This window comes from Panthera onca, chromosome D2, assembly GCF_046562875.1.
Source record: "Panthera onca isolate mPanOnc1 chromosome D2, mPanOnc1 haplotype 2, whole genome shotgun sequence".
Classification (NCBI taxonomy): domain Eukaryota; kingdom Metazoa; phylum Chordata; class Mammalia; order Carnivora; family Felidae; genus Panthera; species Panthera onca.
This window is the reverse complement of record NC_138349.1, coordinates 55,114,159-55,127,448: the sequence shown is the minus strand read 5'-3', so window position 1 is coordinate 55,127,448 and position 13,290 is coordinate 55,114,159. Positions and strand designations below refer to the sequence as shown.

Sequence of the window (13,290 nt, the reverse complement as noted above, 5' to 3'; positions counted from 1 at the left end):
AGGTGATGACCTGTCCGAAAGCAGAAGCAACCAAGCAGAAACCAAATACCCAACCTACAAGGAATTCTGTGTAAGAGAAATTCTGAGTGGAGAGCAGGGCTAAGTCCTTTGGGGCTACACGTCTTCACTCTTGTAAAATGAGGCAAATGACCTTTTCAGTGTTTACACATAAGCAATACATAAAAATCACCGTAAACCACTTTCTTATCAGTTATTTCTCAAAATGTGTTCCCAGCAAAGCCTTCATCTCTATTCTGTCTCCCACACTCTGCCCCCAAATACCAACTTTCTTCTCTACACCTAGTTTTTTTTGGTGTTGTTGTTTTTAATGTTTATTGTTGAGTGAGAGACAGAGTGCAAGCGGGGGAGGGGCAGAGACAGAGGGAGACAGAATCCGAAGCAGGCTCCAGGCTCTGAGCCGTCAGCACAGAGCCCTACGCGGGGCTCGAACTCACAGACCATGAGATCACGCCTGAGCTGAAGTTGGCACTTAACCCACTGAGCCACCCAGGCGATCCCCAACTTTCTTCTCTTGAGGCAATATGCTGAACTCTAAGAAAGTTCTTAGAATGTGTGCCTGGCCCACTGGAGAGTTTTGATTAAATGTGTCCTATTAAGACACAAACACTCCTGAGGACAAACAAGCACTACCTCTCTCAGCTCCAAGGCCTGCCATTTGAGCCCTCAAAGACAAAAGGCTAGTACACTGAAATTAGAGAAATTATCACTTCAGAGACACTAAAACCCTACAGGCAAGTTCCATTTCATTAAGGAAGACAGGCTTTGTCTTAAGACACAAGATTTCCATTGTATTTTCTCAGCAAAGGGATGGGTGCACTCTGTTCCCTTTTTACTCCCCAGGCCTAGAAGAAAATAGACATGTTCTAAACAATTCCACATGTAGGTCATTTATAAAAAATAGGCTACAATGGAATTTTACTGTATTGAGAATGGCTGCCATGAGCTACACCAGAAATGGGCTCTGCGGCAGCTCTTGAGTCTAGATCTAGACAAAAAAACCTTAGTGGGCCTGGAAGGCAGAGAGAACTCACTAGAGCCACATGTGTTTTAGGTGTGATGGCTTCTTGCAAAAAGAAAAGTAAATTTTGAAGCTTAGAAAGTGAGACATCTAAGGTAACTGACATCACCATCTAAATTAAATGTTTTTCAAATGTGGGATACTAAAATCAAGATCTTCCTCAAGTCCCTCCCAGATGACCTTCAGCAAATCACTCTCCTGAGCTTGTTCATCTACAAAATGAAGACGCAACTACTGGAGTCACTGAACTGCTGCTGAGAATCAAGATGACATCGTTGTTATGCGTTTTCAACAACCAGAATACATCTCTCAGCCACCATGCCTTCACCATCATCTCTCTGGCATTTTAATTTATCCGCATAACTGAACTCCCCTCCCACACTGGCTTTGAAATCAGTCAAGGGTTCAGATCATGGCTCCACCAATTCTAGTCAGGCGACCTTAAGACTTCAGTCTTCCAATCTGCAAAACGGGCCTATTGCTAGTACTCCCAGGAGTTTGTGAAAATTAACCAGTAACTGTAAAACACGGAGCTAGCATGCTACAGGAGTGCAGTAAGTGCTATCAGCATCATCAACATCACCTACAGTAGCAACAGCAGGATCTCTGATCCACTACCTCACCCCAAATGGTTGCTCCCACAAACAGTAGAATCCAGGCTGTTCTGTTTACTCTGCAACTCATCAAGTAATTAACTGGCAGCTCGAAGACCTAAAGAGTTGCATCCCCAAACCTCAGAAGCTGTTGGTTAGTCACAAAGAGTAAAACAGGCTCCACTATAAGCAGCCCAGGAGTTGATACTACCTACGTATGTGCTAAAAAAGAAGTTTTGCATGAACAAGAATGAGAGGTGCCCAGTGGGTTGAGCGTCCGATTTCGGCTCAGGTCATGAACTCACGTTTCATGAGTTCAAGCCCCACGTCGGGCTCTGTACTGACAGCTCGGAGCCTGGAGCCTGCTTCAGATTCTGTGTCTCCCCCTCTCTCTGCCCCTCCCCTGCTCGCACCCTTTCTCAAAAATAAAGATTAAAAAAAAATAACAAATGTAAAAAAAAAAAAAAAGAAAACAAAAGCACCCTTGAAGCCTGTACTTTTCTGGAAGGGTGAGGAGGCAATAAGACAACATAATCACTGCCCTCAGCGGTGGTGTCCACTAAAAGCCAAGACCTGGACAAGTACTTTCACCACAATCTCCAAAATATGAGGGGAAAAAAGAGCACCCCTTTCTCAGGAATTCTGTGAAAATCAATGAGAAAGTAGAGAAAGGACCGAGAGTGCCTGGTTCCTACGAAGCTCAGTTAATTGTACCTAACTGTTCATGATAGTGGACTTGAGGGAAAGAGCCACCAACAGAAGGCATTCACGTTCTAATTTTTATATTGTGGTATAATTTTCTCCCAGGTTACCTTCAAAGGCAGAAAAAAAGCTAAACCACCAGTTTCAGGGAACAATTACTGCCCAATGTGGCAGAAACTGAAACTATATTCCACAGGGTTAATGAGACTCAAACTATCAGGAAGTTTAAAGCTTGTTTTTCAAAGCCCTGTTGCTCCCAAATCAGCTGTTGTTTCTTTTTCAAACCCCACTAACAAATCCACTAGCTATCCCTGCAGAGGCCTGAGCTGAAGGTCACTGGTAAGGTTCCAGCCAATGAACAAGCAAGCCCTGCATTCCCTACCAGTGATAAGGAGCCCAAGACCTCATCCAGTTTATCCGGGCTCTTGGAGCATGCACATAGCCCCTCTCCTTGTCCTAAAAGGACCTCTTGATGTCAGGACTCCAACTTTGCCCTATTTTATGTCTTCACCCTAAAATGAACATGAACAATAGTAAGTTTCATGTATGTTTGCTCAATGCACATGCTCCATCTTTCCTCATCAATAGTCATGAGTTCCACCCCCCTCTTTTCATCAATATATATGTAATCTCAACCCCTATAGTTATAAAAAAAAAAAAAAAAAAAAAACTTGTTCTCTGCCCCTTCAGAGAGGCGAATTTGAGGCCTGCACTCCCATCTCCTTGGCTGGCTGGCTCTCAAATAAAGCCTTCCCTTGCTGCACACCTGAGGTCTCAGTGATTGGCTCTGTTGCATATGCAACAGATGAACTTGGGTTTGGTTACAAGACCACAAATTATTCCTTATGTCCATTCTCCACTCCTTCCAGAGAACCATGTTATTAGCTATAGACATGCCTGCCAAGATTTAAAAACTACAAGATTAAAAACTACATTTCCCAGTCTCCCTGGCAGCAGGGTCTGGACAGGAAACCACATTCTGGCTAATGAGATGTTAGCAGAGGTATCACATCTTTAAAGGCAAGTGTGATGGCTGGATCTTTAGCACTCGTGATGGACATTAAGAAAGGGACTAAGTCTGAGTTCTTCTGGAAGTAGAACCACAACACTGCCTGGCTCCTGAACTTCCTGTGGAAGGACAGGGACAGTTCTATCACATTTAAGCCACTATTATTCTAGCTCTCTGTGGTCTGCAGTCAAACCTAAGCCTAACTAAATACCAGCTTAATCTATTTTATTCACCAGAATAGTCCCCAAATAACAAGTCTTTTATAAGGCTTACCTCCACTGAGGATATTTAAAAGCCCACATACACAATGTAATTACCAAAGATTTTCAAAAACATTCTCAGAAAGAACGGGATGACCTTTCCTAGAAGGTATATTTTATAAGCTCTATGTGTTAAAACAATCAGCCTTATTATTTTAGCCATCGTTTTTCCTTGTAAATATCTTAAGTAGCATATGCTAAATACTGTTTGGAGTCTAGTTGCCCAAAAAAAGGATAACAGAAAATACAAGCAGCTTCCCAGCACCAACAATCAGTGCATACATTCCACAGGGCAATGGATCTGCTGCCTGGCTAATTTAACACCATGGCAACAGGCAGGCTGCTAGGAAACCAAGAAAGGCTAACCCCGGGAGGGCCAGCATCTACCGCAGGTTCCCTCCATTCAAACATTTCCCAGAAGAATTCACGCACTTAGATCCCCTAAGAGCAGGACATAAACGCACTCAACACTGACTACTCCAGCAAAAGGCTGGTGTCACAAATACCTTCTATGGCAAAGAGCACTTGTCTCTTCTTTGCAGGATCCTGCTTTTGGAAACATTCTGATGAGAAGAATAAAAAACACTGCCCATTTAATCACTCAGAAGAGCATATGCTCAGAGGCAACCTGCCTTGATCTGAAGAAGGTCCAAATATTCCTCTTACCACAAAAAGAAATCCGTGGCAATAAAGGTCTCAAGGTCGCCTGGCTGACATCCCATCACCTCTGGCCCCAATAAGCTATTATTCCTGTTATGTAAGACAAGGTTCTTTCTTCCCTGCTTCTCCTCTCCCTCCTTAGTTTTTCCCTCTTCTTGTTCCTTCACTCTTCTCATAAGTGAGATCATTCCAGGGCAAAAAAACTGATCTCCATGGAGAAGGCAATAGAGTCCTCGGGTAAATTAGCTTGTGCAGTGATAACTGAGACACCGAGGGACAAGAACGCAATCCTCTTAGATTACACAAGAGTGATACAAGTGGCATAATTAATTTTGGGAAGGGAAATTCCTATCTAGTTCATTCAAGAGCACTCCAATCCAACAAACTGCTAGCAAAGCTCTTCTACCAAAGCGTCAATCTATCAGCTGATGATCAGAGATGAAAGTAAATCACCTTAGATAAGATACTGACACCAGTGGACCGTGAAGAAATGAGCCCCTGGCAGGACCGCCTAGGATCCGGTCAGGTGAACGGGTACAGGCGGAGGTCAGCGGCACATCTACACGGCTCTAGACCCGGCCCAGGTGTGCAGAGGAGTCGATTCAGTCAGCCAGAAGCCGGCATGGGCTCTACCTCAGCCCTGCTGACAGGCTGGGTGGTCTCTCCACATCCGTAGAAGACAGTAATATGCTAAGAAAGATTTCACGCGAGCCCCACTAATAAAGAAACTCAGTGTTCCGGGCTTGTCCCACACGATCAACTAAAAAATCGCAGATACGTGCGTGTCAGCTATAAATGTAACTCTGACTTACCTTAGTTAATGCTCTATAGGAATACCACCCTTCAGCCTTTCATCTGAAGGGCCGAAACCTAAACTTCAGTCCATGGCACAGATAAGAACAGAACGGTAGAATGCCCTAGCACTCTGATTTCGTTGCTCTTACCTCACAGGTCTGTTGTAAGGATTAAATCAGTGTTAGGCAAAAAGCACTTTAAAAAGTACTGGGTACACAATAAACCCTCCGTGTTAGTTACGATGCCTGTAGTTCCTGCAAATCAACTATTACCAGTAGTTCTCAAAGTATGGCCCAGAGAACCCTGAGGGTCCCAGAGATTTCCTCAGGGGGTCTGTGAGGTCAAAATTCTCCTAACAGTAATAACACCAAGGTGTTAGTTGCCTTTTTCACTCATTCGTTCCCAAATGCGCAGTGGAGTCTTTCCGGAGGCAGCAGACTGAATACAGAGGCAGCACAGAATCCTGTCAGGTGTTTGAAAAAAACACTGCAAAATTGTAGAACAAGCCATTCTCTCACTAAATATATTTGTGTTTAAGAAAAGTTATTTTTCATGAAAATTATATTAACACGGGTTAATGGGTTTATCATTTGTAAAGGATTATTTTTTTAAATTGCCAGCTTAATTTGTAAGACGGTAATATTGAAAGCTGCAGCCCACATCAACAAAAGCTCTTTGGGGTCCGTCCATAACTCACAAGTATACAGGGATGCGGAGACCAAAAGCTTGAGAGCCACCGCTTACAACAACCCATATCTGGAACCCAGAGCAGGGGAAAGAACTTCTCAAATTATGGCTGGTTCCCTTTTCAGATTTACCTCAAATCACAGCCACCACAGGATTATCTAAGTTCTGTTAACCACAGGGTATGTAAGTTGTTAGGTTCCTATGTCCCTACCCGCCACGTAATATCCTAACAGGCTTGAGGGTCCCCCTAATCTGGACATAAACTATTATAATGGTCAACATTTCACTTGAGCTCAAAGTCACTGATCTGTCAACCCCTAGACACCAATTCTAAAACTACTTTCAGTAAATAAAAGACTTTTTTTAATCGTGATAAAGACTTGACACCATTAACCTACCAGCGCCTCCTGAGCTGAAGTCTACTCGGCCGAGCTGAAGTCTACTCGGCCGAGCTGAAGTCTACTCGGCCGCACCCCACACCGCCACTTAGCAGCGCTAAGCACCTACTATGGGCTGAGCACACTCAAACATGCTGCAGACACGGCAAGTGATCAAGACGACAGATATACACACCACAGAATGCCCGGCGCTGGGGAATGCTAGGAAGAAAAATGAAGCCAAGTCAAAAGAAGACAAGACTAGAGCAGGACAGCACGGCCATGCAGACAGCGCGGTGAGGAATTCTGACGAGCCAACAAATGAGCAGACAACTAAGTGGAGGGAGGAATCCACATGGATTGTCTCGGGAGGAAAATGTTCCAGACAGGCGGAACCCAAAATGCAACGGTTCTAAGCAACGGTAAGGCACCAGAGGCTGGAGAGCGGCCTTGACCTGACAGAAGAGGGAGAAGAGCCCTGAAAGGTGGCCAAAGGCAGGGTGACGTGCAAGCCTGCAAGACAAATTAAGTTTTAACCCATGAGAGACAGGAAGCCCCAGGACCCTCTGGTACCAATGCCTACACTTGCAGGGGAGCACCCCATTACCACTGAAGAATTTTTTTTTTTTTTTACCGTAATAAGTGACACCACAAAGACTAGCCAGAAGAACTTTCTAGAGTATCTCCTTCAATCTTATTTATGAGATTTCCATTAATGCAAATAATTTCTTTTCAAAAGCAGCATCTGCCCAAATATGGCCAGGATTCAATTTTAAAATTTGGAAGTGTTATTAGGATTCATCTCACTTTTTCAGAAACAAAGATGTTCAGCAACGAGGTTAAGGAAATTGACTCATACAGGGGCGCCTAAGTGGCTCAGTCAGTTGAGCATCCACCTCCTGATTTCCGCTCTAGGCCACGATCCCAACGCAATGGGCACCCTGCTGTGTGTGAAGCCTGCTTGGGATTCTCCCTCTTTCTGCCCCTCTGCCCCACTCGCACGCTCTCTCTCGCTCTCTAAAACAAAAATAAAAAAATACAATGAAACCCTCTGTAACTATTTTTTAAACAGCTGGGAGGAAGGAAGAGATTAAGACATGACAACTAACTGCAGTGTGGTACCCTGGATTTGATTCTGAGATTAGTGGGAACATTGCTAACGGCTACAAGAAGTTTGCAGTGTAGTTAATGGCACTGTCCCAATGTTCACTCCTCACTTGCGACAAATGTATAGCGGAGACATAAGATGTTAACAATAGGGGAAGCTGGGTGAAGAGTAGATAGGAACTCATCACACTATCTTTTTAATTTTTCTATAAATCTCAAATTATTCTGAAATTTAAAAGACAGGTCTATCCATACTAGCGTGAAAATGCAAACTTAATCACTCTTTTATAAAACTGGCAAAGTTTAAAGTCCGACAATATCAAATGTTATTGATGCAAGTAAAATTGCTTATACCATGGGAATATAAATGGCCAAAATATGTGAGAGGAATTCGGCAATTCCTAAAGTAAAATATGTACAGTCCACAACTCAGAAATTCTGTTCCTAGGTGTATCCTCTAGAAAAATGCCTGTTCATGTGCACAAGAACACTTACAGAAGGAGTTTAAGAGAAAAAACTAGAAATAATCTAAATGTCTAGCAACAGAGTATACATGATGTAAATGAAATACTATACTGTAGTGAAAATGAAAGAACCACACATTATCAACATGAATGAAGCTCACTAGCCAAAAAATAAATAACCCAAGAATATATGCAGTATTTGTACAATGTTTAAAATACCCAATACATACCAGTCATACTTACATGTATGAGAGGATAAAGACCTACAGGGGAACGATAAACACCAAGCCCAAGAAGGTGCTTTACAAAGGGAGGAGGATTTGTTAGGCCCGGTTTCTTAACCAAGTATTGCACACATGGGTGCTCATTCGAATTATTCTCCCACTTTTCTGGATGTCGACAATGTTCCACATGTGAAAAAGACCAAGCCAGTGTAATATGTTTATCACATACTTGTTTTATAAAAAAATAAAATAAAAACATTTTTTTTACATTTGTGTTAAAAAAAAAAAAAAAAAAACGAGAAGGGGGAACCCCACACAATTATATGCTGCTCTGGAAGGCTCCTAAAGGAGCTAGTACCAAGCTGTCTCTGGGAAAGGTCTGGGGGACACTGGTGGGACGGAAACGGGCTTTTTACCCTTCATTTTTTTCACTACTGGACTTATTCACTATGTGCAGCTATCATCTAAACTGTTCGCCCCCATGTATGGACAGGGAAACCAGAGGAGAGGACTTAAAACAGGTACGATGGTTAGTAACAACGGGCCTATATTATGAATACTCAGATTACCAAAACCAGGCCCTGATCTGCTAGACTGCTGATAAAGGCTGATCTAGCTACACACCAAGTCTAGCTAACTAGCATATAGACTTCCACCCCTCTTAACTGCTGACTGCCTATACCCTCGTTTGTTTTCCTGACCCAGTAATTACATACAGCACACATATTTATAAGTCAATTTAATTGTTTTATTAAATTTAAAACATTCTTTGAAATGAAAGAAGCCAGGGGATATCACAAAATCAAGGGCAGAGGAGAGTCGCCTGTGCAGGTACAGGAACACTGACAAACATGATATGGTTTTCATTCGTGGTATAGCAGCCAACCTTACAGTATGTACTACCTACATCCTTCCAGAGTGAAGTCCTAAAGGGTCACGGCAACCTTATTAGATCAGAATGATCAGTAACCCTATCTTGCAGATGAGGAAGCACCACTGTGTAAGAAACTTGACCAAGGTCGTACAGCTGTCAGTGATGTGATAAAATTATTTTCCATGGTATCATCTCAGTCCCATTATAATTACAAATTCCAAAAGAAAACATGGAATTTACAGATTATTTATCAGTACGCAAACTATTACCCAAAGACATAATTCTGGTTATTTTCTGGAATTTCATGGAACAAAACAAAAAGCAAAGCAAACTAGTACTTCTGCAACAGCCAAATTCTTCATCCCAATCACTGTCTTTTTCACCATTATTTTAAAATTATTTAGAAAAAAAAAAAAAAGGCAGGGTAACATAATTAGTATTTTCTGTTGATTTAAAGAGAATCTAGACCTTCCTTTCTCATGGCAGAACCAAATAAGAGCCAGAGAGCAAGGCTTCCAGCTATCTGGAACGCCCATGCTAGAAAACCGTTTCCAAAAGCTTGGCACACACTTGCCCAAGTGGCACAGTCTTGGCTTAGCTTCTCCACGCCTCTATCAGGTGCTTTCCCCAGCAGCACCCTGTCCGCCCTCCCTCCTCCCCGTCTAGTCAAGCCCCAGTCTGGCCATTCCAGTTTCACAAACCAAGAAAATGGAGGAACAAGTTCCCCTCCCCTGATCTAGAAAAATCCAGACCACCCAATCCAACTTGTACAATATATTGGATGTGGCTTGTCAAATGCAATCACTCAATCCAACTTGTAGAATATACTGGATGTGGCTTGTCAAATGCAAGTAAGGCAGTTAACAAATCCTTGACTGGTTAATACAAATAAACCTTTCATGAATAACATTAATATTTTCAGAATAAAACTGATTATTGATTGAAAATTGAGAAATCAGATTTATCCAAAATTCCTGTCAGGTGAGAACTGAAGTTGTGTTGATATTCAGCAGGCTACACCACAAACTCATGTCTTGAATCATCATGAATATGAGCTTCCAAATGGATTTATATACATATATGTGTGTGTGTGTGTGTGTGTGTATATATATATATATATATAATACATATATATACATATATAATACATATATACATATATGCATTTTCTATACATCTATACATGTATAATATATACATATATGTATATATACATATACACATATATAATATATGCATATATGTATATATACATACATACATGTATATATATGCATTTTATACATGTACATATACATATAAAAATACCTTCTAACATCCCCCGAGAGCCTACCTTCCTCAGTATTGGGCAAACACCATTCACATGGTTAGCCACCACCCAAGTGACAGTAACAGGGCACCTAGGTTTCACTGAGCACATACCACACCCCAGGCACCATGCCACGTGCTTTACACACATCACCTCATTAACACTGGCCCTGTCTTTGTCCACCACAGGAGTCACCCAACAGTATGCCTTACCATGGCTCCATTTGCAAAAGGTTCAAAAACAGTTATTTTTTACATCTATGGTGCTGGAAGCTAACAGAGTGGTTTCCTTTGGAGCAAGTGAGACAAGGCAGTGAATGGGTGAGGTACAGGGGATCTGATGCTCTCTATCCCTTGACCTTGAGGGCTGCTTAAGGTGGTTATGTTCGCTCTGTGGTAACCAATCAAGTTCTACACCTCACAATGTGCATGTTTCTGGTATGCAAATTACAACCCAGTAAGTTTGTAAAAGGTAAGTATTGATGAGAGGCTACAGAAAGAGCAAGCACTGTCAGGAGTCCTGGGTTCTGATCCTGACCTCCCCAGTACACGGCCTATGATTTGGGAGAGTCAGCTCTGGGGGCGCATCAGTGTCCTCATTCCTTACCAAGAGGTTAGATTAGATGCTCTCCAATTCTCTCGGTACACCATTACTTTACTTTCTTTATCAGGTGGGGGAAAAGGAAGGACCACTGGATGAGTCCGAAAATCTCAAAAGCAAGGGTCTCCATCACCAGGTCATGATTAGAAGTACAGGACGCCACTGCACTAGAAACTCATAACCTTGGGATAATCCTAAAGGCCGGGCAGCAAGGTTAGAATAAGGCCTAGAATTGTAACATGGTCCCATTTACTCAAGTGTTCAGGGAAGAGGGTCTCTTGGTTAACTAAATATTCTGGTTAACCATACTCCCAAGTATACCAAAGGAGGATTTTACACTTCAAAAGAAACAAGTCCCTTTCTAGTGATTTTTGAATGATTCAGAACTCACAAAGGTCTTGTGAAGAGTGACTCACTGCCAATAGGAACTGTGATACTGAACAAAAAATTGTTCTCAATCAGTGCAGAAAATTTAGACTAGTATTAGTTTATTACACAGATGATGGAATAGCAAATAGGATCAACCCCAGAGAGAAATACATTTCCTTCAGTGACTATAAAATCAAGTATCTTTCTTTATAAGCAGATCACCTTTCACAACCTACAAGTAAAACAAGTTTAAGAGCGTGGTTTAAGGTTAAGACACATTCCTGGGAGGTGCTGAAAGCTACCAGAAGAAAAACATCTTCAATTTATTTCATCTGTTAAGTATCTTATTTCTTCGGTTTTCCATCAACTCTGTCATCCATTTTATTAGTTTATCGAAATCTTAACAGTTGCATGATAGAATGGAAGAAAGCTCCTGATTACAGTTAACTAGAAACAGAAACCGAGGTTGGCCCTAAAGGTCGGGTTTATTACCTTTCAGTGTATTTCCTTTCCTTTCAGCTGCATTACCTGAAAAAACCCAGACTTGGGATCCTCTCCGTATATAAACTAAAATCTGGCTCCACAACTATCAAACTATAAAAGTCTGATAAGTACTCAACCTCACTCATTTCCCTTTACTAGGATTTAAAATGAGCACGAGTTTGGAGGAATAAAGGTCACAGTAACATGGGGAGGGCGGAAGGGCTCCTTCTAATTCCAGAAGGCCACGCGGCTGGTCCCCAAGCATTGCCTTAATAGCCTGCAATGATTTTAATAACCATCAGTACTATTTAAGGGCAACAAACAAGTGTAAGAATATTCCTGTGCACAGGTTCTCACGTACTTCTATGTTCCCCCAAAATAAAGGCCACTGCGAAAAAGGGCCAGCGGCTGTGCCAGACATTTTAAAGGAGGTGAAATGTGAATTTCATTGCAAAATCATCCGCACAAAACCCCTTATCATCTGATTCAAGACGTAGGATCAAGAATAAAATATCTATGTAAAGATAAACATCTACATAGATGACATACTTATGTGCTTCCTGCAACCTCAACATTCTTTAAAACTGGGGCAGCTTGAGGCCAACGACCTAAGTGTGTCCCAATGGATGAGGCTCCAGGCCATCTCGATCACGTGCACCCAGCCCAAGCACAGCACAGGTGCAAGAGGGGTCACCCTCCAGGCCCACTCCCAGAGCTGGGGGGAGGCCGCGGCGACACCAACTCGAACCCCGAGGGAGATACTACTTCTCCCGTCCTGCCCGCCTAGCCCACTCGCCCCGGCCCTTAGTGGCGGGCCCGGGGGCTTCTAGGAGACCGGTCTGCCAGCCGCCTCCCATAGCCCCTCCGCCGCCCCGCAGCTATCTGCGCTGCGCAAGCGCCTGCGCAGTGAGCGCCCCTCTCAACCCCAATAGAGGAGGGCCGAGGCCCGAGAAGGTCCGCTCCAGAACGGGTGGATAGCGTTCTGCGGGGAACCCCTTCCCCAGACTGGGGCGGGGTTGGGGTGGTCTCAGGGCTTACCCGCGCCCAGGCAGCTGGCCAGGAGGAAGAGAGAGTACATGACGACGCCCGACTCCGCAGTCTGCAATGCGGAGCGTCAGCTGATTTTCAGCGGCTATAAACCTGCCCCGCCCCAAAGCTGCGCACTGCGCAGGCGCAAGCTCCGCCCCGGCCAGGCCTGTCTGCGCTCTCCCCGCAGCCTGACTCAGCGACGCGCAGGGCGCCTGCGCGAATGGAGGGGGTCAGGTGGAAGGAGGACGAGAGGGGGGATGGGACGAGAGGGCGGATGGGACGGGAGGGGGAAAAACAAGTGGTGGAAGGGAAAGGAGAGGTCGTTCGAGAAGAAAACTAGTACTTGAATAAGTCAATACTAGAGACTTTATGTGTATATTTTAAGCCTCACATTTTTTCAGTGAGGTACCGCTTTCCATTATTATAGAAATTACGTAGAAATAAATTTCTATTCAATTTTTCAGGTGAGAATCCAAACTCAAAAAGGTTAATGACTTTATCTAAGCTTTCAAGGTCATTATGCAAACTCGGCACCCCACCACATTGTCTCTTAAATGATGTTTATATATTTACCTGGCTGGGGCCGGTGTGCGGCTTCATTCTGGACCTCGATTTTCCCTCTTAACATGTCATATCCACAATCTCTTCTCTTCATGACCTACAGACTGGTTTTCAGTATTAAATACAGTCCCGCCCGAGGTCCTACCAT

General features: G+C 43.3%; 1 protein-coding gene across 1 annotated transcript in view; it reads right to left on the bottom strand.

The window, feature by feature from the left end:
- PSAP (prosaposin) overlaps positions 1–12,722 on the bottom strand; it is a 33,283-nt gene extending 20,561 nt beyond the window's left edge. Inside the window, exon 1 of the mRNA XM_060642495.3 lies at positions 12,591–12,722. Coding sequence (XP_060498478.1) covers positions 12,591–12,630 — 40 coding nt within the window. The 5' untranslated portion in view covers positions 12,631–12,722. The remainder of the gene's footprint in view (positions 1–12,590) is intronic.
- Between the last annotated feature and the right edge of the window lie 568 nt (positions 12,723–13,290).